This window comes from Cydia strobilella, chromosome 3 (assembly GCF_947568885.1).
Source record: "Cydia strobilella chromosome 3, ilCydStro3.1, whole genome shotgun sequence".
Lineage (NCBI taxonomy): Eukaryota > Metazoa > Arthropoda > Insecta > Lepidoptera > Tortricidae > Cydia > Cydia strobilella.
The window spans coordinates 4,217,153-4,242,873 of NC_086043.1; the positions used below are offsets into that span (position 1 = coordinate 4,217,153).

At 41.5% G+C, this 25,721-nt stretch overlaps 2 protein-coding genes across 3 annotated transcripts in view; one reads left to right on the plus strand and one right to left on the minus strand.

Moving 5' to 3' along the window:
• LOC134755685 (5-demethoxyubiquinone hydroxylase, mitochondrial) overlaps window positions 1-25,721 on the minus strand; it is a 194,536-nt gene that overhangs the window by 13,879 nt on the left and 154,936 nt on the right. Inside the window, exon 1 of one of the 2 annotated variants that reach the window (XM_063692231.1) lies at window positions 15,522-15,531. The exons of the other annotated variant lie outside the window; for it this stretch is intronic. The gene's annotated coding sequence lies outside the window, so the exon portion shown is untranslated. Of the gene's footprint in view, window positions 1-15,521; window positions 15,532-25,721 lie in introns of those variants that run through there. 2 annotated transcript variants of the gene reach the window in all.
• Window positions 59-24,721, plus strand: LOC134755699 (DNA-binding protein Ewg). The gene is made up of 14 exons (XM_063692247.1): window positions 59-362; window positions 1,612-1,747; window positions 2,455-2,608; window positions 2,967-3,091; window positions 3,212-3,385; window positions 6,224-6,383; window positions 10,872-10,984; window positions 12,103-12,216; window positions 13,030-13,152; window positions 13,525-13,647; window positions 13,833-13,968; window positions 14,548-14,663; window positions 23,643-23,777; window positions 24,564-24,721. Exons 2-14 carry the CDS (start codon window positions 1,667-1,669, stop codon window positions 24,606-24,608), a joined length of 1,599 nt encoding a protein of 532 aa, XP_063548317.1. The 5' UTR covers window positions 59-362; window positions 1,612-1,666; the 3' UTR covers window positions 24,609-24,721.

Here is a 25,721-nt window from a genome sequence, read left to right on the forward strand (position 1 = left end):
GTGAGTAATTTGTTTGTAATCACGCTTATCACCGTAGTCATTTCTCGCTGAAAGCTTTATCCCCCCTCGGGCCGAGGGGCGATTTCCCTTTCCAAGCGAATGCGAAAGGAAATTCTTACCGCGCAGACTCGTACAAAATGGCGACCCGAAGTTATGAAGTCGATGCGGTTCACTCGCTTTTACCGATCGATATTAATGGAGGATTCGGAGTTTTCGGGGTCTCTTGTGCAGTGCACATATTTCGTGAATGCAGGCTCCAGTTGAGTGAAAAAATCCTAAAAAGTGTTGTTTTGAAGCTGTTACATCATTGTGAATTTGCGAGGCTTCTAATAGGATTGCGAAATGTGTTTCAAATCACGCAGGTGCGTACGCAGCCGTAGTCTTAATATTCTATCTGAGCCTGCTCCAACGGCGCGAGTTCCCTTCATGATGGCCATTCATTTGGGCTTATCCTTTACGCCGCCGCAAAAGAGTTTGTGTCATTCGTCTTCAATTTTGACCCGTCTCGACCACCATGCATCGCACCTAAACAAAACATTCGCTGAAAATGGAATGCGTCATTTGCTGAAAAGCCCGAATGCATTTTTCACTGACGAATGTCAGTAAATAGCAGCTGTATGATTCTTGCAGCTCGAATCACTTAGATATAGCTTGATGTGGTCATTGTTGGTGCTAATTCTGTAATAGCCGGCTCGGTATAGGTGAATTTTCATTCATTTATTCATCTAGAAATGACGAGCTTAAGTATTGATTTTTCCGTGTTCTAGCTAGGCGAGCACACAATAGATAGTTAAAGATAGTCTAGTGGATTACCATTTGACTTTGAGGACTCCTGTTTGAGATGCAAATGAATGTTGCAATTTGCAAATGTCTTGAGATTTACATTAGAAAATGACTTATTATGCACGAAATATACATTATGAACGGAATTACTAAGGGCAGTTACAGATGGACTGCAATTTGTAATGGAACTGCACGACAACTGCAAGCCAACTGCAACATCAGCGTGCAGTTCCCATAAAAGTTGCAGTCCATATGTATTGGCCCTTAGCAGTCTATATTAAGAATACCTATGTTATTTGAAATCTATTTGAGAACTGAGAAATTAATAAATAAACTTGATTTTTAAGTAAAATTCTTATAAGAATAATTCAGACAATATATACATACTGAAATTTGCTAAGAAGGACAAATTAAACACATAACATACCTAACCACATTTTCTCATCACAATTTTTTACTTTGTATCCTGTATTATGAGGAAATCCAATTAAATACAATGGCATGGTAAAAAACCAACAACCTACTACATTTTTATTGCTACAAATTTGTTATACCTGTTTTTAATGAAAATAATGTAATGTGATAAGCTTCATCATCATTTTCAACCTGGGGTCCGCTTGGCAACTAATCCCGAGAATTGGCGTAGGCACTAATTTTTACGAAAGCGACTGCCATCTGACCTTTCAATCCAAAGGGGAAACTAGGCCTTGTTGGAATTAGTCCAGTTTCCTCACGATGTTTTCCTTCACCGAAAAGTCTTAGTCCATTTGTGAAGGAATGTCCCTATAATATTTATTATACACTATAATGTAAAATTTATTGATACAGTACATAAGCCCGGCGTGATCCAATCCGCATCCTCCCGAACCTGCAGAGGGATCCAATGGTACTGGTTAAGAGCAGGGACGAAGACTACATCATGAACTCTGCAGTCAGCACAGAATCTATTGACATGCCTGATGAGGTAAGTTATTGGAGCGGATCATCTATTTCTTAGTAGTTATTCGGTCCTGTCTGCCAGAGGACAAAAGTAGCACAGATTATTAGAAGAAACATTGAACTTTGTTCTCCTAACATGCTTAGTAGATGGGTCATTATAAAAAAAATCTTATAACTAAACAGGTTTTGAAGCAGCAAGTGAAATGAAAAAGTTGTTTCACCCATTGTAAAAACACTTAGGTCGTTAATACGTACTTTGCATAACCCCCCTCATGTTCAGGTGCTTTATTTCATGCGTGGTGTGAAGTAATTTATTTAAAATACTGTCAACATCACTATTCTTTTAATACATGTGTAGATATTTACGTCTTCGGTATAATGTAAAACTCAACCACCTAATAAGTCTTTAATATTAATAATAGTTTTTATATATTAAAGACTTCTAAGAACATTTCTAACACCATGGTTGAAGATAAAGAATTGCAATAATCTTGTCAAGTTTTGATGTTTGAGCAGCCAGAGTTTAAATTATCATGTGAAATACTTTTCAATTGTTGATGAAACATGTTATCACTGCCATACTGGTCAATGTTGTCAGGTTATTATTCTGATTTGTACAACAGTGTTTAAAGAGAAGGTGACGGGATCTCGGAATGTCTTACCAATACCTGTAGAATTTTTGGATCTGAATAGAAATTACAGGGGCATTACAGACGTTATTTGTGTGTGCAGGACATGTCGCAAGTAGACGGTTGCGGTCTAAGCGGCGCGTCGGACGATGAGGACGAGTGCGTGTCGTCCCCCGCCGGGTCGGCGTACGATGATGGCGCTGACATTATGAAGACCGCGCTCAGCGACGAAGTTACCAAGCAGCTCGCCGCCGCCGGTCAGTGTCCCTCCTGTAGCACATGTAGTAAAGTGTGCGCACTTTAGGTCGGTCCCCCGTTAGGTCGGCGTACGACGACTACTCTCAGTTCTGCAGCTTATGGCGTAGTACGTAGTAGATAGGCTCAGGTGGCTAATGGCTGCACTCCAGCAAGTCACGAACAAGTCGTCGTCATTTGCGTAACGAAAAGATCGCTAACTGCTAGCGTGCATTACGTAGTACGATGTGCGCCGTCCGGTCAGTGGCTAGCTAGTTCATGAACGGTGCGCGAGGGACCTCTTGGCTAGATCAGGACACACCTTAAATTAGGAGAATGGTTTGTGAAGTTCGCCCGAACTAAATATGTATTTGTTTACAGGTCCCGTTGGAATGGCAGCAGCGGCCGCCATCGCGTCGTCAAAGAAGAGGAAGAGACCGCATTCGTTTGAGACTAACCCCTCCGTCAGAAAGCGACACCAGAACCGCCTGCTCAGGAAGCTCAGGGTGAGAAACGTCAACAAATTGAATAACAGTATTACTTCTTCCTCGATTTTGCTCTTAAATGTTATTTTAGGCATTTTAGAACCAATACCTGACATTATATTTTACTTGTATTCACAACAGCAAACAATAGAAGAATTCGCAACCCGCGTCGGTCAGCAAGCCGTCGTCCTGGTCGCGACCCCGGGCAAGCCCAACACCTCGTACCGCGTGTTCGGCGCCAAGCCGCTCGAAGACGTGGTCCGCAACCTGCGTTGCATGATCATGGAGGAGCTTGAAAACGCGCTCGCGCAACAGGTAACACACTAACACGCGTTACCAGTGAGAGTGACGCTTACATGCTTGTTAATGAGCTATTAAACTGCTAGATACGCCAGCAGACAACAAGCGTAAAGCGATTAAAGTCATAATGACTTTATAAGCTCTTTCGTTGATTATAACTTGCGTTTGTACAAATACTCCACTTACTGAAAGTCGGTAGAGCAGAATGAGCGAGCTCCTTTCTGTGTCTGAGCGAAGTACGTATTCAAATACGACAGTTCTTGCCCTATGGCGGTTTCCCAACCAAAAATTGTACTTCTCCATATTGACCCTACATGCTTATAAAGTCCATTAAAGCTGAGGCAGCACTGATTTGGCAGCGGTAAAGTGTGGCAGCACACTTCTAGACATTTGACGGTTGCTAAGGGTGGTATGCCACCTGTCCAATGTTTTAGTCCAATGTGTATTTGCGTCTCACATTTTGCTTAATGAGAGAGTGAGACGCAATGCACATTGGACCAAGAAATTTGGATAGATGAAATATTACCCTAAGCCGCTGTAGTGTAGACTTACTATAAGGGGGTTTTCAGAAAAAAATGGTACCATTTACTTTTTTTCGAAAAACCATCAACTTTTGGGTTATATAATACTCAGAATCACGAGTACTATTGAATGAGACAAAGAAAAAAAGGTATCCCCAGTTTTTCATACAAATTTTGGGTGTCAGTTTTGTGATGGTACATACAAAATGTATGTGAAAATAGGTCATATTTTTTTTTAAATCGATAGTCCTCGTGATTCTGATTAGAAATAACCCAAAAGTTAACGGATTTTCGAAAAGAAGTAAATGAAAACACACTTTTAAGTGAAAATACCCATAAACCACTAGGCCAGGTTTTAGTAACCAGTTATAAAGCTTCTACGCTAGACATCGCTAGTTACTTCTATTTGCTAGCCAACCATACACTTCAAGCGTGACGCCAATATGGTTATAAAATTAAACTAATTACGCTAGGGTTTACTAGCCATAAAACTCTTGGAATTATTTACTGATAAAAATTCACAATCTTCTCAGTTAATAAAACGACATAATTAAATATCATTACCGGGTCTAACGCAATTAAATTTTATTATTTGTGTCGTTTTCAAGCAAAAGGTACCACATTGTCGTTTGCCATAAGGACGCTCTGAGCGGTTTTTTATATAAAGATACAAGTAATTTTCGTCCTTATGGTAAGCGACAATGTGGTACCTTTTGATTGAAAACGTCACATTTTACCTTTTTTCCGACGTTTCAACTAGGTTTCAAAACGCGAGAGTTTAAAGTGTTATAATAAAACGACGGTCTGACATTAAACGGCAAAAGTTTGATAAATTATTAAGAGAGTGTAGTGTGTGCTTGTAATGCTGGTGTTCACAGTTTGACATTACAACAAAATATGTATTTTGTATTATGTTTGATGTAAATATTTGTATCTTTTAAGTTTTTTTTAAGTCATAAGCTCATTTAGGCTATAAGTCTCGCCATTTTGAAAGCGGCCACACACACGAATGTCGTGTATAGACTTGACACTATGTGTGATTTAAAATGTAGAATTCTCATTTCCTATACTTTTTTTACCGGTTTATGTAATTCCACCGCCGCTATCTCAATGGCCAGTCCTTATACACTCCTCCTGTTGCTGAAATAAATGTATATGAAATATTTATATGTGGTTATTTTTTAATTACCTGCAATATTTTGCGAGAAGAATATAGGTCATACTGAGCAACTTCTACTATGAGACCAAAACCGACGTCACGAAAAAAAAACTAGCTGTTTGATACATTTTGGTTGGTTAATGTTGATGTATTATGGAAGACCCATTCGGGGTTGGTCTCATAGTAAAAGTTGCTCAATATGACATATATATTCATATCTCGAAATATTGCAGGTAATTAAAAACACTGTATTTATCTTAGGTCACTATGTAACGCAATGAAATAAAACTTAAAAACTTACGAAACATAAAATTTCAGGAACAGAAGATTGCTTTTGTCAAATAAGGATTATTTTGCTTTTGAGAATGTGGCCTCAAAAGTAGCTGAATATCACGTTTAAATCTTAACCCGTTCTTAATACAGACCTGTTTATACTTCTGGAGTCCGAGCCTTAATACTACTTAATGCTTGATAGGTACCAGGTACCAGCCACTTTTGATGCCAATTAAAATCTGTGCATGTTTAATGTTTATTGCAGCATTTATTCAAAACGTGCGCAGTTAACACAGCGTGATAGCTTCTTTTGAGCAACTTAAAACGGTGGGTGCTCCGTGAAACGTATGACTGACACCATGCTTTCTGACCTGACGTAACGTAACATACAGCGTTACAGATAGTGCATAATTGTTTTCCTTCGTATTTTCTCGGAAACGTTCGTATTTGTCATGCTACTTCAGTCGAACCCAGTACTTTTTGTACCGAGACTGACTGAAATAGCAAGACACGTTCGTACGTTTCCTTGAAAATACGAAGGAAAATAATTATACACTACATCTGTAACAGGAGATGAAGACAAAGTGCGGCGCTAAACAGGCGCGCGATAGAATTGGACTTACCTTTTACTGCACCTTACAGAACTGCACATGGTGTAACCTTTAGCCCTTTTTCAGGCCTTCTTTTTTGGTCATTTTTTCAAGACGGGTCACTTTTTAGTGCAATCTAATATAAACCTTAAACTGGGGTGCTAACTTTGAAAGTACCTTGACACGTATGTGCTGAATATATTATGTAGTTTTCCCTTAAAAGCTCAATAGCGCTATCACGCAAGTCAACCGCTCTCGATTTGAATAGATGTCTATCAACGAATACGATAAACATAATAACGAGCCGCAGTTCGGTGTGGGCGCGGGGCAGGCGCCGCCGCCGCCGCAGGACGACCCGTCGCTCTTCGAGCTGCCTCCGCTGATCATCGACGGCATCCCCACCCCCGTGGAGAAGATGACCCAGGCGCAGCTGCGCGCCTTCATACCGCTCATGCTCAAGTATTCTATGGGTGAGTCACTGCTACTGTCTAAGATGCTATGATTAACTTATCGACCCGTCGCTCTTCGAGCTGCCTCCGCTGATCATCGACGGCATCCCCACCCCCGTGGAGAAGATGACCCAGGCGCAGCTGCGCGCCTTCATACCGCTCATGCTCAAGTATTCTATGGGTGAGTCACTGCTACTGTCTAAGATGCTATGATTAACTTATCGACCCGTCGCTCTTCGAGCTGCCTCCGCTGATCATCGACGGCATCCCCACCCCCGTGGAGAAGATGACCCAGGCGCAGCTGCGCGCCTTCATACCGCTCATGCTCAAGTATTCTATGGGTGAGTCACTGCTACTGTCTAAGATGCTATGATTAACTTATCGACCCGTCGCTCTTCGAGCTGCCTCCGCTGATCATCGACGGCATCCCCACCCCCGTGGAGAAGATGACCCAGGCGCAGCTGCGCGCCTTCATACCGCTCATGCTCAAGTATTCTATGGGTGAGTCACTGCTACTGTCTAAGATGCTATGATTAACTTATCGACCCGTCGCTCTTCGAGCTGCCTCCGCTGATCATCGACGGCATCCCCACCCCCGTGGAGAAGATGACCCAGGCGCAGCTGCGCGCCTTCATACCGCTCATGCTCAAGTATTCTATGGGTGAGTCACTGCTACTGTCTAAGATGCTATGATTAACTTATCGACCCGTCGCTCTTCGAGCTGCCTCCGCTGATCATCGACGGCATCCCCACCCCCGTGGAGAAGATGACCCAGGCGCAGCTGCGCGCCTTCATACCGCTCATGCTCAAGTATTCTATGGGTGAGTCACTGCTACTGTCTAAGATGCTATGATTAACTTATCGACCCGTCGCTCTTCGAGCTGCCTCCGCTGATCATCGACGGCATCCCCACCCCCGTGGAGAAGATGACCCAGGCGCAGCTGCGCGCCTTCATACCGCTCATGCTCAAGTATTCTATGGGTGAGTCACTGCTACTGTCTAAGATGCTATGATTAACTTATCGACCCGTCGCTCTTCGAGCTGCCTCCGCTGATCATCGACGGCATCCCCACCCCCGTGGAGAAGATGACCCAGGCGCAGCTGCGCGCCTTCATACCGCTCATGCTCAAGTATTCTATGGGTGAGTCACTGCTACTGTCTAAGATGCTATGATTAACTTATCGACCCGTCGCTCTTCGAGCTGCCTCCGCTGATCATCGACGGCATCCCCACCCCCGTGGAGAAGATGACCCAGGCGCAGCTGCGCGCCTTCATACCGCTCATGCTCAAGTATTCTATGGGTGAGTCACTGCTACTGTCTAAGATGCTATGATTAACTTATCGACCCGTCGCTCTTCGAGCTGCCTCCGCTGATCATCGACGGCATCCCCACCCCCGTGGAGAAGATGACCCAGGCGCAGCTGCGCGCCTTCATACCGCTCATGCTCAAGTATTCTATGGGTGAGTCACTGCTACTGTCTAAGATGCTATGATTAACTTATCGACCCGTCGCTCTTCGAGCTGCCTCCGCTGATCATCGACGGCATCCCCACCCCCGTGGAGAAGATGACCCAGGCGCAGCTGCGCGCCTTCATACCGCTCATGCTCAAGTATTCTATGGGTGAGTCACTGCTACTGTCTAAGATGCTATGATTAACTTATCGACCCGTCGCTCTTCGAGCTGCCTCCGCTGATCATCGACGGCATCCCCACCCCCGTGGAGAAGATGACCCAGGCGCAGCTGCGCGCCTTCATACCGCTCATGCTCAAGTATTCTATGGGTGAGTCACTGCTACTGTCTAAGATGCTATGATTAACTTATCGACCCGTCGCTCTTCGAGCTGCCTCCGCTGATCATCGACGGCATCCCCACCCCCGTGGAGAAGATGACCCAGGCGCAGCTGCGCGCCTTCATACCGCTCATGCTCAAGTATTCTATGGGTGAGTCACTGCTACTGTCTAAGATGCTATGATTAACTTATCGACCCGTCGCTCTTCGAGCTGCCTCCGCTGATCATCGACGGCATCCCCACCCCCGTGGAGAAGATGACCCAGGCGCAGCTGCGCGCCTTCATACCGGTCATGCTCAAGTATTCTATGGGTGAGTCACTGCTACTGTCTAAGATGCTATGATTAACTTATCGACCCGTCGCTCTTCGAGCTGCCTCCGCTGATCATCGACGGCATCCCCACCCCCGTGGAGAAGATGACCCAGGCGCAGCTGCGCGCCTTCATACCGCTCATGCTCAAGTATTCTATGGGTGAGTCACTGCTACTGTCTAAGATGCTATGATTAACTTATCGACCCGTCGCTCTTCGAGCTGCCTCCGCTGATCATCGACGGCATCCCCACCCCCGTGGAGAAGATGACCCAGGCGCAGCTGCGCGCCTTCATACCGCTCATGCTCAAGTATTCTATGGGTGAGTCACTGCTACTGTCTAAGATGCTATGATTAACTTATCGACCCGTCGCTCTTCGAGCTGCCTCCGCTGATCATCGACGGCATCCCCACCCCCGTGGAGAAGATGACCCAGGCGCAGCTGCGCGCCTTCATACCGCTCATGCTCAAGTATTCTATGGGTGAGTCACTGCTACTGTCTAAGATGCTATGATTAACTTATCGACCCGTCGCTCTTCGAGCTGCCTCCGCTGATCATCGACGGCATCCCCACCCCCGTGGAGAAGATGACCCAGGCGCAGCTGCGCGCCTTCATACCGCTCATGCTCAAGTATTCTATGGGTGAGTCACTGCTACTGTCTAAGATGCTATGATTAACTTATCGACCCGTCGCTCTTCGAGCTGCCTCCGCTGATCATCGACGGCATCCCCACCCCCGTGGAGAAGATGACCCAGGCGCAGCTGCGCGCCTTCATACCGCTCATGCTCAAGTATTCTATGGGTGAGTCACTGCTACTGTCTAAGATGCTATGATTAACTTATCGACCCGTCGCTCTTCGAGCTGCCTCCGCTGATCATCGACGGCATCCCCACCCCCGTGGAGAAGATGACCCAGGCGCAGCTGCGCGCCTTCATACCGCTCATGCTCAAGTATTCTATGGGTGAGTCACTGCTACTGTCTAAGATGCTATGATTAACTTATCGACCCGTCGCTCTTCGAGCTGCCTCCGCTGATCATCGACGGCATCCCCACCCCCGTGGAGAAGATGACCCAGGCGCAGCTGCGCGCCTTCATACCGCTCATGCTCAAGTATTCTATGGGTGAGTCACTGCTACTGTCTAAGATGCTATGATTAACTTATCGACCCGTCGCTCTTCGAGCTGCCTCCGCTGATCATCGACGGCATCCCCACCCCCGTGGAGAAGATGACCCAGGCGCAGCTGCGCGCCTTCATACCGCTCATGCTCAAGTATTCTATGGGTGAGTCACTGCTACTGTCTAAGATGCTATGATTAACTTATCGACCCGTCGCTCTTCGAGCTGCCTCCGCTGATCATCGACGGCATCCCCACCCCCGTGGAGAAGATGACCCAGGCGCAGCTGCGCGCCTTCATACCGCTCATGCTCAAGTATTCTATGGGTGAGTCACTGCTACTGTCTAAGATGCTATGATTAACTTATCGACCCGTCGCTCTTCGAGCTGCCTCCGCTGATCATCGACGGCATCCCCACCCCCGTGGAGAAGATGACCCAGGCGCAGCTGCGCGCCTTCATACCGCTCATGCTCAAGTATTCTATGGGTGAGTCGCTATAGTGTACGGTTCCAGTGGCGAGCGTCCAGAGGAGCTTTCAGCATGGCGTGTAGCTTCAAAAAGATTTGAGCAGCGTGCTATGAGTTCGAACGCCGAGAGCCCCTAAAAGCGTCGTAAGAAGTCGTGCCCGTGGCGCCAAGAACGTCTAAAAGTGCTATGGCGTACGTTGACAAAGTAACCTTTAATGTTTCCAATACGGTTTATACTGGCGAGCTTATGCCAGAGATATTGGCGTGTGCATGACATTCTTGGGTTTGACAGATGGCGTTCAAAAAATTAACAAGAGCGCCACGCCGCACGCGCCGCCTCGAGCGTCCACTTAGCTTGCACACTTAGGTACCGTTTAGGATAGGTGATCTTCATCAACGGAATACCGAATTCCGAAGCGATGTTACGGGCCTTTATCTCGCCCATGCTCGAGCATTCAATTATATTATGTAAACATATTGTGCATATGGCAGGTTGTGTGTTATAGGATATCCTAAGCTAACACATCATCATGAATGTATGCTTATAGTGCGACATAAAATAGTAGAAATTATATAAAATGGAACTTAAAAATTTCCATACTAAATTGTTACCATTTTACGTCAAAAATGTGACAGTTAAGTAGAAAGTTTAATCATTTAATTTCTACTATTTTATGTCGCACTGTAGCTTTCAATCTTATTTCACTTGACAATCTTCAAAATCGGAATGCCACCAATGTATTATTTTAGGTGATGGTTTCTTGTTTATGTAACAGTTTTTTTTTACTTACATGTGTACTTTTCTAACCATACAATTGAACTTGCAGTGCGCGGCAAACCCGGCTGGGGCCGGGAGTCGACGCGGCCGCCGTGGTGGCCCAAGGACCTGCCGTGGGCCAACGTGCGCATGGACGCGCGCTCCGAGGACGAGAAACAGAAGGTGTGTGGCTGTGGTGTGTGACCCTCACGAGACAGACTCGGCACTATTATGTGCATGCCATTGCAGTTTTGTGTCTAAAGTGACTCCCAGGAAAACAGTTCGATCTTCAAATTCCAGCCTATCACCCTTTATTTTTATCTTGCTGTTGAAAATGAAAAATGATTTATTTATTTACTTGCTTGACGTTAGGTAGCGTAAACTTGGTGCATTTGGTTTTCTTGGCGTCCTTAAGCAAATTGTTTGCCGTAAACCAGTTTACTATGGAAATTAGCGCCTTATTTATGATCTCGAAGATATTTGTCTTTTTGTCCACTTTAAATATAAGGGAAGTGTCATCTGCAAATAACACTATAATGTCTATCTTGCACAACTTTTGGTAAGTCATTAATGTATACCAAAAACAGGAAGGGACCAACAATTGACCCTTGAGGAACTTCGAGGGCTACCGGGGACCCCACCGATTGAGTTCCATTAATAATTACGCACTGAGTTCTATCCGAAAGCTACGATGAGACTCAGGTCAAGCTTTTATCCCATAGCGGCTTAATTTTCTCTTAAACTTTTCGTGATCAACGTAATCAAATGCCTTTGACAGGTCGCAGAAAATTCCAACAGCATCTTGAGCTTTTCCCAGGCGTCAAAGATGTGTTTTAGAAGTACCGCACCGGCGTCAGTAGTTGATCGACCTCTGGTAAAACCAAATTGATTGCTATCAAGCAGTTTATTTCTGTTGAAATGTGACAATAGTTGATTTAGAATAAGTTTCTCTAACACTGCTTAATGCCGCGTGACGCCATTTTTTAAACACTTATGATAAATCTAAGAAGCCGATATTTAGGATGATATCGTTTGATAAATTAACTTTAAATTTACCGGTATATAATATAGATTTTCTGCTGGTTATTAAGGTAGATGCCCCACGCGACGAAGTAGACCTTTTCAATTTCATTTATTTAAGGACCAACTGAGATCATTTTTTTTGCTACTACAAATATGACGGCGGCGGCTTTTCGTGGAGTGCCCTTTTATAACAAAGTAGACCTTTTTGTGGAGCGTCAAGGTTAGGTTGTAAACATTTCCTGTGTCCACGTTAGTAAAGATGATGATGATTTCGTCAGATGTCGTGGACGCACGCGCTTCGTCAGATCGTGATCAACTGCTACAAGTACCACGGCCGCGAGGACCTGCTGCCCGCCTTCACCGAGGACGACGATCAGAAACCCACACAGCCCGTGAGTCACACTTCCATTTAGTACTCTTTTAAGTAGTGTCCGACCTAAATTTGTTTTTGTTTTTTTTTGCTTTAGTTTCAGCTGAAATGAACCTTCAGCCAAAACACGATATTTATACCAAAACAGGAACTTCAGCCGGATACTGCCGATTATAAAAATATCGGTAAATAAAGGTTCGGCAGTTTTTTAGCCAAAACCGGAACCTTCAGCTCAGCCGAATCATGATTTTATCCCGAAACCGTAACCGAAACTTCGATCGGACACTATTTTTAAGCCTTCGTTTCCAATTTACGTCACGTTGTGTGGGAAGACAACTCGCTGGAGCATTGGTTCTCTTTGAGTGACAAAGGAATATCCATTCAGGATAGTTGGTAGGTATTTAATCTATGACGAATAAAGTCAATAAAAGGTGGACTGCTTCAGACGCTTCCAGGGACCACATCGGTTAAGAACCACTTCACAGAAGAATTTTTGTACCTTCTATATTTATAAATTCTTCTTGTTTGTTGCGTTGCGTTGCGTCGTCGCAGCGTCATCTGTGCGATGTTTTACATATTTTTATTTTATATTTTATTATATGCCACATTAATGTGTTGGTAAGACGCCACGCAACGTAACGACGACGCAACTTGTTGGCCTCACTGTTTAAAGTGACCCTATGACTAAGCATGTTTACTCTATTTCTAACTGTCAGTCTAATACCTACTAACTTTGTAAATTTTTTATTTGTTTGTGAGTGTTTCCTGTACATGAATCTAATGATTCCCTCCTTTTAACGCTTCATTCGGACTGCCGCCTGGACTCGGTAACTAGATATCAGCGTGCATGCCGTCCGCGTCGTCCAACTCATCTCGCGGCTCGCCAGGCCGCTCTGCACCAGCTGTATTAGCGAGCCAGCAAGTGTGCATCGACCAGATGACGCTCACCGACGTCGATGTACGACTAGCGATATTAATACTCGCCATTTAGAACATCTGATATTTTTTTTTTCATAATCTGTACTTTCTAACGCAAACTTTGTTGAAATGAGACGAGGTATACTTCAAATTTGCGACCAACAATTGCTATAACGAGATCGACTGAGTACCTCGCTAGACTACTAATACTCGATCCATCACGCGTACTGTTATGATACAATATTTTTATTGCAGGATTAGTTTTCAAAATCAATCGTGTTTTCAGCTTCATCAATTCCTATAGTTGCCAGAGTATCCAATACGATTTCAATTTGCAGTATGGCTTTTACATCTGAATATTTGTCAATCAAAAGTGTCCTGGGACTAAACTTAAAATTTACCTCATACACAGATGTCACAATACGCGCCAGCGGTGCTACAGACCATAACCAACCCGGACGGGTCCGTGTCACTCGTGCAGATCGACCCCTCGCATCCCATCATCACGTTGCCGGACGGCACCACGGCGCAAGTGGTATATAACTACTAATTTATTCTTCTACTCTGTCGCCATTTTCATTATTACACACGAAAAACGTCGCTTTTAGTCAACGGCTATCGCAGGGATCTTCATTGCGATAGATGAATTTCGTTACATGTTAAAAGATTTCAGTATACATATATAGATGAAAAATTTAAATATATAAATCGTATTTACAGATTCACAGCGGCGAAGGCGGAAGTGGAGTTGTCCAAACACTGGATGGCGAGTCGGTCGCTGTAGATCTCAACGCCGTGGCCGAGGCCACGCTCAACCACGACGGGCAGATCATTCTCACCGGCGAGGACGGACATGGTAAGATGGGAGTGACGGGACACAGGGAGCCCAGGAAGCGGCGGTGCTGACAGCCCTGACTGGTGCGTCCCTCGAGTCAGGTTCCGAACAGTACGGGCACGCGGGGCCAACAGGTGCGCCATAGTTTGCGGTGCTGTGTTACAAGCGCATCCACTGTTTAAGGGAACCTCGACACGTAACAAGAAGACTAAAGAGGATATACAAAAAGGTTTATTTACAAAAGTGATTATAATGAATTAATTTTATTCAATAAATACATCCATAATTTAAACATTTCCAAAAATAATTAAAAATCTTAAAAACTACTACATTGAATTCCACCACTTAACATAAAACTAATACACCACAAAAAACATCATACATCAAATACGAAAGAAAAAAAAAACAAATAACCAAACCAAAAATACTAATCAAATAACCTACCACGAGTCATTCCAGGCGCAAAAGTTCCCAACACGCTCACTGCGTTTCCGCGTTGAATCGCAATAGATAACCTTTGCACCAAGAATGAGCTGGAGCGGGGATCAAAAGACCCCTATCACGCAAATTTACAAAGTAAGATGTAATATTGTGTTGCAGGGTACCCGGTGTCGGTGTCGGGCGTGATCACGGTTCCCGTGTCGGCGTCCGTGTACCAGTCCATGGTGGCGTCCATGCAGCAGCAGGACGGCGTGTGCGTGGCGCCGCTAGTGCAGGTACTGTTCTGTACTGTACCCGTTACTGCCCATTAGTGCCCATGTGTGCCCGCCCGACATAGCCTCCTGACGACTGGGTTCCAGATTTGCTACCTAAGGGTCCCCGGCAAGCTCGGTTCTCCATACAAACGTAGTTATGCTCTCATTTTAAAACGACCAGCTAGATTGCTCTGAAACTTTGTACTTACTATAGGATAAGGTATATCTATGCCTGTAATCAGTTTATGTAGCTTCAGATACCATAGTAAAAAAAATACAGCGAATTTAAATTTTTCATACAAAACTTGTTTTTGCTCTATTTCGTTTGTTTTATATACTAGACTAGAACTATATAAACTTATTACAGGCATAGATATACCTCATGTCATTATGTGCAACAATCAAAGAGGAGGTTAACAGATATTGTGTTAAGTACAAAGAACGACTAAAAAAACATACAAACGAACTTGCAAGGGACTTGGTTAACAACAATGACAATCCGAATAAGCTGAAAAGGTGGCAAATACTGCGGCTAGACCAGAGGCACTAGAAGATAAATTCTATTCTATAAAAGTCAAGAGAGAGTATTTAATGGAAGACCTCTTAAAACCCTTAATAAGACAGATAATCTGATTATGGCTAGAACGGCCGATTGCAGATAAAATGAGAGAAAAAAAATTTCATTATGTGCAAAGTTTCATTACAATCCGACACGTAGTTTTAAACTGAGAACGAAACTCCGTTTGCATGGGAAGGCGACATTCGGCCGAGCTTGCCGGGGACTCTTGAATTAAACTTTGTCAAATTGACAAAGAGTCGGAATTTCATTGTGACCTATGTGTGGGACGCCGGTCGTCATGAGAATAGATTAATACTGCACTAATCGAAAACTCATGACAGGTTTATTTCAATGTATCACTATAACTATAGCGAGATATCATTTTGGCATGACTCTTCTTTTGACATGAGAATTCCTTATGCCGTTAATTATTTTTTATTTTGTTTGTTATGCTTTTACTTTACTAAATAAATAGGTACTGCACTGATTGGTTTGTAGGTAAATATAATATAGCCCCACACCTCGCCCAAAAAATTAATTGATTAACACAAACATCATTACTAAATAGGTATAATTTACAGGTAGCTGCGGTTCAAGTAATACGCGTGAAAAATGAAATTGAATAACGATACCAAAGAAACCAGTACAATGATAGAATATCGAACCGTGCCATTATACTTACTAGCTAGTTTAACTAAAACATACACAGTTGATTGCCATCTAAATCATCTGATAATTTTGACAGTTTTCTTAGTCAAATTCAGGAGAACAGTTGTAAGTAGAATATTATCATTTCCACCTGTCCAATTTCTTTGTCCAATGTGCATTGCGTCTCACTCTCTCATTAAGATGTGACACGCAAATACACATTGGACCAAGAAATTGGACAGATGTCATACCACCCTCAGTCACTTGGACTCAAATGGCTACCTGTCATAAAATTTTGGCAAACTTTGACGTTATATCTTAAATTTTTCAAAATATATGATTCGATTATCTTTGCTATCATATCATATCGATATGACGTCGTTGGAAAGCGAGGGTTAAGCGAGTTTTTTTTTTATTTGCCTTGTTACACAAGAATAATCGCGACGTAACTAAAAGCGTGGGAGTCTCAGAAATGTGTTCAAACATAAGAAAAGTGATGGCAACCAACTCGTGTAGGTTTAGATGTATGTCACATAAGATTTGTGATACTACTTATATCGGTCCTCATTTTATTGAGTTAGTCTTTAGACATGGGTTCTGTTTCATGAAAACCTGGCCTTTTATTGTTAGTATGTGAATGCAAATTTAGAGTTTCATATTAGGTCTTTACCTATGAAATTGGCGATTTTATTTTTCACAAATTTCATTTTGTACGTGATTTATTTATTTCAATTGCAACTTCCAAATTATTTTTTAATTTTAATGGTAGACTATGTGACAAAGGTTTTAAATACAAATAATAGGTTTTTATTTTTTATCTAGTGTTTCAAATCAAAGCTTGAAAACCACCCTTTTCATGTGCTGCTGGTTCAATTGTTTCAATTACGTATAGTTTTATGATGCTAACTATTTTTAAGTAAGTAATTAGCTTAAAAGTTTTCAATATTCCTAACAAAATTTTGTTTGGTATGAATTTGGCATTTCTGAATAATCCGCAAAATTCAATGTATGTAAATCACAGTTTTCATAAAATTCTCCATACAAAACGCCACTGTCATAGGTAAGGACCTAATAGATACCAATGAAACCTTAAGTATATATGACACTCTTTATCGTGATTATGTATGTTTTATTTATGTCATTGGTAAGGTTTTTGCGTTCATATATAGGCTTTGCAGTTTGCAGGCTATAAGTTGCAATATAATGTATAGTTTGTTCGCGTTGAGAATGCAGTAAAATCATCATTGTCCGCCGGCTTAGCGATGCTCGTAACCAATGAAATATTAATAAATGAGGGCTAACGCGTATGAATTGGCCGCTAGGGGCGCTAGTGTAGATGGTGGTCTTTTCCATAGTTCGAAATGTCACTTGTCACTTCAATGACTGACAGATGTTCTATAGTCTTTTGGACCACCATCAACAGAGGCGCCAACTGGTGAGCAAAATAACGATAGCCCTCATTCCTATGCCTTCATCTGGTCACTACTCACTGTGAACTTGATGATTTTACGGGTTATTCCCACTAGTTACAACAAACACACACAGTTGGTAACTGCAGGGAAAAATAATTATTTACTTACCAGTGGTAAAAGGTGGGGAAAAAAATCCCTGTAGTTACCACTGGTAAGAACTTGGTGGTAACTAGTGGGAATAACCCGATTTTACTGCATTCTTGCGAACAAACTATATATATTTTAAAAATAGTTACAGATAAATATTTACACTAACCAGTTCCTTGTGGCTATTATTTTTGGAAAGTATTTCTTTAGTGTTCAACGCTAGTCAAGTCAAAGAGTACTAATATAAAAGAAAACATGGATTTAATTATTTATTTTAGTATTACGCCCTATTTGGTCACTTTCTTAAGGTGGCAACTTTCGTATTAGTACATCTGAGCATTTATATGTAGTATAAACATAATACAAGTATTTTTTTATAACATAGAATAGAGTGACTTGTTAAAGATTAGATTTTTTATGAAGAAGAATAGTTTTCCGAAAGTATCAAGTGATATAATTGACCACTTTATCTTGTCTGTAGGCCGAGCACATGATTGGCGCGAGAGTATCTCGCCGCGAGATAGACTACCCGTCTTTTACTAACTGTATGAATTAAAGAGGGACGGGTAGTCTATGTCGCGGCGTGATACTCTCGCGCCCACGGAGTAGGATGGAGATGGCAAGTAGGCGTTCCCGTCTATCCGACAGTTAGTAGCGACCGACTCACTTTATGCACAGACTATGCTCAGTTGTTGTGTAAACTTCATGCTCGAATGACATTCACGTCGTACGTACGCTCGTCTAACAAAAATTGATAATTAAATTTAAAATGCCGTATTGTGCAGAATTAAGCTGCAGAAATCACAGCGGTTTAAAAAATCTTTCACGTGGAGGTATTTCCTATCACCGGTGTTTATTTATTTAAATATAATCCGATTAATACGAAAAATCTGTTTATTTTGCATTATTTACGAATGTTCGTTAAGTAAATCTATATTTTATCAGTTAGAACTTAGAGTTCACAATCCTTTGTCACTATTCTTTACGTTTATCTGGAATATTCGCTATCCTAAATGTCAAATAACTTCGCTACTCAAAAGCTGCGCAATGTCGATATTTATATCGATAAAGTTAAAGTTACGATATTTCAAGTTTGATGTTTGGTAGTTCGGTAATAAATTATTATTTTAGACACGTTTCTAATTATTATTTGGGATAATCAATGTCTTAGTAAATATGGCAGCACTGGTCATCAAGCACTAAGTTAAGTCGGGGTCATTTCATCCTTTACATACGTTTTTGTTTTTTACACCCATCATATTTTCATCGTTAATATAATTAGACTAGGTACTTAATGCACTTATGCGTACAATGCATGCAATGTGCCATGAATAAACGTTTTATATTTTCTATTTCTTTATTATTAATTATTGTAGGTTACCACAAGATGCCGATATTAAAAATAAATGGATCAATGCTACTGGGCAAGAAAATTAGTTTCCGCAAAAATATAGCACCATTTGCTAGGAGCATTTCTTAGAGAAAGATTTCTGGGGATAAAATTGCCATACATCTCATCTAGCGTCCACACGCCTAAAACTTAGTTACTAATTTAGTAATTATTAGTGACATTCGGGCTCACTTAATTAATAAAAAGTGTTCCGTACCACGCAAACTAGCGTCAAATATTGGAATTTTGCCGCCCCCCTTCCTGATTTGATAGGTCACAATCTTACAATCAAATCAAGTGGGATCGATGAGCCAGTTTCATGTATGCTTTCACACCATACAATTAATTTGACAACTTAATCAGGTTGTCCCGTCTAGATTGGCCTTAAATGCTGCTACAAGTAAATATATTGTTAAAGACGAATACTTACCTATGTAAGTAATTGCAGATTTGTGATCACAAAATAACAGCAATACCGAGTTAATAGACCTTTAAAGAACTATGATTTTATCTGTTTGACTTTAAGATATATTTAATGTTCACATTAACAACCTAGTTGGTCAATTAATAAGAAACAAATTTCTAGTTAGATATTTGTTGTACTGTACTACATATTATTTTTCATACAATCACGATTATCACTACCTATATTATAATCATAAATAAAGTATCATCTAAATGTGTTAAAACATACGGTAATGAAATATCAATACCTAACTGAACACACAAATATCGATAAAACACTCCGATTACACTGTCCCCTCCCTATATCGTCGAATGGAAAGAAGTTCCAACGGTTAGCTACTCGCAGGCGTGTAGAGGTCTCGAAAACACCAGTGTAACGTGACCGTGAGATACGTAACAAACCATGCGTAATTAGACCTTACTTATACTGGTTTTTTAGCCCTTTTCTCGCCTGTAATAAGTAGTGATTTTAAAATTATATAAAATAACGCCATCTGGTGTTGAGTAGTTGTATTAGGTGAACGTTGAGCGAGCTTTTGTGAGATGAATGAGATAATAAAAGAGTCGTATGTCATATAGCTTTGACATTATATTTTAAACCGTCACTCATGTAGCCTACAGTTGATATTCGTTCGAGAAATGTCCACCGGTAATAACTTTTTGGTATGGAAAGTTGCTACGAATCAGAGCAATTTTGTAAGTGTGTGACGTATTTTAACGTGGCTATGAATGTGTGAGTTTAGCGACACTGGTTTTCATACTAAATAGGAGTCATTTCACATCCACTAGTTTATTAATTCGTGCTCGCGCCAATCATGTGCTAGCCCGGTTGGTCATGTAGTTTATACGTGGGTATTTTTATTTATAGTTTTATACTACACTGTATAAATTTTGGAATTTTTATGTTATTTATACCCAGAATCACTTTCTTCTTCTAGTAAAAAACGTCCCAAAATTTCCATACATTTTTTGTTCCTTCCATTTCGTTACTGCCGTACAAAGTTAATGAAAAATGGTAACGCAATGGAAATAAAAATCTTGGGACACTTATTGTTCCATAGAAGAGCTCGTGATTCTGAATAGAAAAAAAAAACAAATAAAAAGAAAGTGTAATTTAAAACTCTAAACAAAATGATCCTCGTACATGAAATGAATGATTTTAAGTCTAAACATGGTGCGCAGACAAGATGCCAAACGTTCACGCTCCGTAGCGTAGCGTAGTTATCTCTCTCTATATTACTACCACTCTTTATATTAGTGCGACAGAGTCAGTTGCGTTTCGTTCGCTACGGAGCGTTAACGATTGGCATCTTGTCTATGTACCCTGAATACAAACAGAAAAGCTATTTGATTAATAGGCCACATAGTTGCGATTTTAGGTAAATTATTAAGGAAATGCATGTCAATAGTATTTTACTTTTATATTAATTTAAGTGCACGTAGTGCTTTATTTTTATTTACCGTGTTGTATTTGTGATGTTGATAGTTTAACTGAAATTTTATTGTGTGTTGATTTGTCAATTGTTACTTCCAATCCTTGGTTGGTTTTAACTTGTGTTTGAGCGTTGTTGATTGTTGATCACAAACAGAGCCTGTTTTTTATGCATGTCCATGTGTTATTGATACTTGTATCCTTTATTTTTAAGTAGTCTAAATTATAACATCTGCGCGTTTGTGTAACAAATCATTTAGATATATGTACATATACAGTCAGCACTAAGTAGGTAGTGTGTAAAACTCACCAAAAGTAGCTGCCACCCTCAAATACTTTCGTTCAAACGTATCTGCATCAGCGTGATTGTTATACATATGTATAGACATCTCTTTTTTTTTTGTTGAGCCATCAGGGAACCTTTGCGGCTCAGTAGGCCGAGCACATGATTGACGCGACAGTATCTCGCCGCGAGTTGGACTACACGTCTTTTACTAACTGTATGAATTAAAGAGGGACGGGTAGTCTATGTCGCGGCGAGATACTCTCGCGCCAATCATGTGCTAGCCCGGCTGTGATGCTGACTGTAGGACAAAAGTCATAATGAAGTTAAAAAAAAAAACGAAATTATCCTTATTGTCTTGATCGATCTCAAAACTTTATCTTATTGTGTCCGATTTGTTACAGAAAAGTGCGCATGTCGAACGAAGCCCTTTCAAGGGCATTCCCTTGTATTTTTACGACATGATTACCAGTTACTTATCATAATAAATTGTGAGTGCTGTCGGCCATTGTGTTTCAAATGTTGATTCTTATGTTGGCAGACTTGGAGCATAGAAGGGAGCGGAGATGACACTACACTGGTCAAACTGAATCAAAACGTATGTAACACGCCACGCCCCGGCGGTTTGATCAGTTTTGTATTGGAGAATTTTTCTTTTTTATTCCATTTTTGTTACATCGCACTTTTGACTCTCCGCTCTTTTGAGCTCCGATTATTTTTACCAAAGAATTCGTCGGGATCCAACGAACTAGATGTGTGGGCGTCGAATTTTGTTTTAGGTGTACGTTATTATGTTGGCATGCCGTGTTTACCATATTTCTGTTCTACACTCGAGAGAATCGAAAACAACATTTGATAAAAAAGTGTAGTGTACAACTTTAAATAGAATGGTCCATTGTAGCACCTGCTAGAGTCAAACCGTGTATCGCAGGTGGCAAACACACTGGGTAGTGGGTTCACCTAATGTGAGCGCCATTGGGTTGCCAAGCAACCATTGTTTACATGCGGCGAACGACCGCCAGTATGATTGTACCTTTATACCCCATTGTAAGATTACAATTTTTCTAACCTCAAAAGTAGCGGTAATTAACTTTTTCTTCCGAAATGCTAAGAGTTCCTATACTTCCTATGGTATATAGTATTGCCGTACAATAATATCAAAGATAGATATAACTCCGTAATAGATGGATACAGTCTAAGGAAAAAACGTGCCTCGAAAATCACGAAAATTTGATTCTCGATCAGATGGCGCCACTAGTTTTGGCCTACACTCGTATAGAGGGCGTTGACTGTTTCGTTTGTTATTTATAATTTTAACGCATACCAGTGAAAGAACATGGGTCAAAATCATATAAAAATAATTAATGCAAATAAAAAAATCATTTATCCATATTTAAATACATTTTATCGTATTTTTATAAATATTTATTTTTAGTTTTAAAGTGTGTCGACAGATGGCAGTGATTTTACTGGGGTAACACAATTTACTATGACAGTACCGCTCTAGTATAAGTTACTCTATGATAATATGTAAAGGACACATAATTCAGTGCATAGTAACTCAGATTTAATTTTGGAGAAAACAACTACTTTTGAGGTTATAAAATTTCTAGTCTGAAAAAAAAAACATTTTATAGTGTAAATGTGTTAGGCTAAGCGTATGCTGAGACGCAGGCGACGCAGTTCCACGCAGCGCAGGGCAGAGCAGATTTAGTAAAGTATGAAACATCCTTTAGCTACGCACGGTGCGGCGCAAGGACGTTCCATACTTTACAAAATCTGCTCTGCTCTGCGTTGCGAGGAACTGCGTCGCCTGCGTCTCAGCATACGCTTCGCTTAACCGTATGTTATGGCACCGGCTTGTTACCATATTCATTTGAATTTATTTTGTTTGTCAAGTATTGTAGTTTTTTTATTATGTTTGTATCTTTATTAGTGGCGGCGCTTTGAATACAATATCAGGCAATCTATTGCATAATTGATACATTTACCTATTTAGAGTATGATATTGCATTCACGGCGCCGCTTAGTGGACCTAGCTAAGATGCCAATCGTTTGCGCTATGACAGCGAATCGCTTTCTGTCTGACTCTTAGTGCTATAGAGAATAGTGAGACAGATAGCGTTTCGTTGTTGTAGCGCAAATGATTGGCATCTTGGCTAGGCACCCAGTGCTAGTTGATTTGCAATAAAGGCTCCCGTTGTATTTGTGTGTTTCATTGTGTTTTGTTTACTGCTCTGTAGACGGAAATTTATCAAATTGACAATAATTTTTTTATGGGGGACGTAATTTTTCATTTCTAAAATGATTTTCTGGGATATCTTAGTCTAAAATAAGTCTTAAACCTTTTTGGAAAGTTTCCGCAACTTTTAGTTTTGTACGTAGCTCGTCGCTTCCGCACTTTCTGGCCTGCATGAGGTGTGTATACGTTTCTTTATTTCGTGTTTTATTGCTATTTTTATAATAATGTACTAGTTTTGTGTTTGTCATAAAAAAATAATCTTAGAATTGTCGAAGTGGTGCTGCTGACTTAACGTAGTAACGCATATTTTAGCACAAAAAATTGCCTGGGACAGGCCTGAGATATTATGTCGCTGCTAGTGTCACTTTATCACATCACTTTTCCAGTTAAGGTTTTCCTAACAAATTTAATCATCTATCCAGGTCGAGCAAAACGGCGAAGGCCTAGAAGCCCTCGGGATGGGCGGCGGCGTGGCGCAAGTGATGCTGCAGGGCGGCGACGCGCAGGTGCTGCAGGTGCTGAGTCTCAAGGACGCCACCGTGCTCACCAAGGCCATGGTACGTCGTAGACTTCATCATCATTGTTATGACATGATATACACGGTCACGCAAGTCAGTGACCTGTGTCGACGATGGTACACTGAATGAATTATATGAAAATTAACCTTTTCGACGCCATGTCAAACACAAAAGCTGACACTCGGGCACCGCGTCACCGAAATGTCAAAACTGAAATTGAACTTTATGCACATGCACGTAGGTCTATGTTGCTCTGTGGTCTTTTACCGATTAATCCGTCTTTGGCGTTGGACCTGCGGTGCCGATATATCCGCCAATGGGCGTCCAAAAGGATAAATAGGTAAATTCTCGTGAGTGCATAAAACTGCAATATTGTGAAGTACGTTTGTTAAGTTTTATCACTGTTATGGGACTTTTTATCACTATTATGGGACTGAAGTGTTTGTCTTTATTGCCCGCTTAGTGTTTTGAAAACATTTCAAGTATATGTTTATAGTCGGCATCAAATAAATAGCGACGGCTAAAGTGACCAAATATATATCGGAACACGCCTTTGGTAGTATAAAAATAAGGGTGTGTTTTGATATACAGGTTGAAAAAATTACCCTCTATAGAAAATGGACCAGCCAAAATGTATGAAACAGCCAAATTTTTTTCGCTTTTTCCCATAGTGAAAGTTGCTCAGTATAATCCCAAAAGCTCCCTGGCAACGGGAATGCACTTATTTTTTAGCCACCGTGTATTTGGCCACTTTGGCCGTCACTATCTATTTGGTGCTGACATCGCTGACTGTACCGAAGTAACGTTCGTGAATATCGTTTCCAGCAACAAGTGAAAGCGGAGCGCGATGCAGTGGTAGCGGACTCCTAGCTGCTAACCCTGGTGGCGCACGCGCAGGCGCAGGCCGACTCCGACTCCGAGCTGGTGGAGGAGCGCGCGTAGCGGCCGCCCGCGCCCGCGCCGCCGCCGCTGGTGTGGTTCAAGCCTCGCACCCGCACCCGCCTACAGGCCGGCACGCCCACTGGGAACTAGGACTTCTAATGATGACACAGACAATCTGTCCTGCTAAGGTAAAAGGCGTATCTCAATAAGATATGAACTTGGAAATGAAACTTTCAGATTGTACCTATTTATTTAAAATACTGCTTTTTAGCTTAGCAGGACAGCTATTATGAGCTTAGATTAGGCTTCGTTACGCTGCAGCGGGCGTGAGCGGCTGTAGTGTGGTGAGCCCTGAGATACACTGACTTTGTAACGAATCGCGTGCTAAGTACCAGTTGTACCATTCGCAATCGACGGACTGATCAACTCCACTCAGCGGAGAGCTATGATACATCCCATGTAATACAATTTAGGGAACATTTTAACTGTGACACGCAATTAGGTGCAATCAACCCTAAGTAAGTGCAACATATTTAATCGATCAATAAGATGCCACAGTACAGGTATCAAAAATCGCATGCAATTTGTTGTAAGTGGAAGCTTTGGCAGAGACTTAAATAAGGTTGAAATGCAAGATAGATACAGGATTTAGAGAGATGAAATTTTCTGTACTAATATAGGGAGCGTGCACGGTACCTAATTAAATCAATGAATGTCGTTTTACAGCTACGATTAATATCAACAATTATGTCGTTCCTTGGGTAAAGGTATTTTATGCAGGTTGGCGCTTATGCTGTTATTTACGACGCTCCAATACTTATGCTGTGCTACGTGATGTAAGCGCCAACCGCTATAAGGTACCTTTACCCGTGGACCGTCACAATTAAACACTACGACGAAATTACAATCTGATGTTAATATTGGTTGTACCACATAGTACACAGACAAATGAAATGTCATTTTAGTCTACAGTTGTATTTTTATAAGATACGCCTAGGTGTCGCCAGCAAGGGCTCCTGTCTTTTTTATAGCCTGAATAACCACTTCTAAGGGCCTAGCGCGAAACACGAAATTTCGTTATCTGGCTCTCTGTCACTTTTG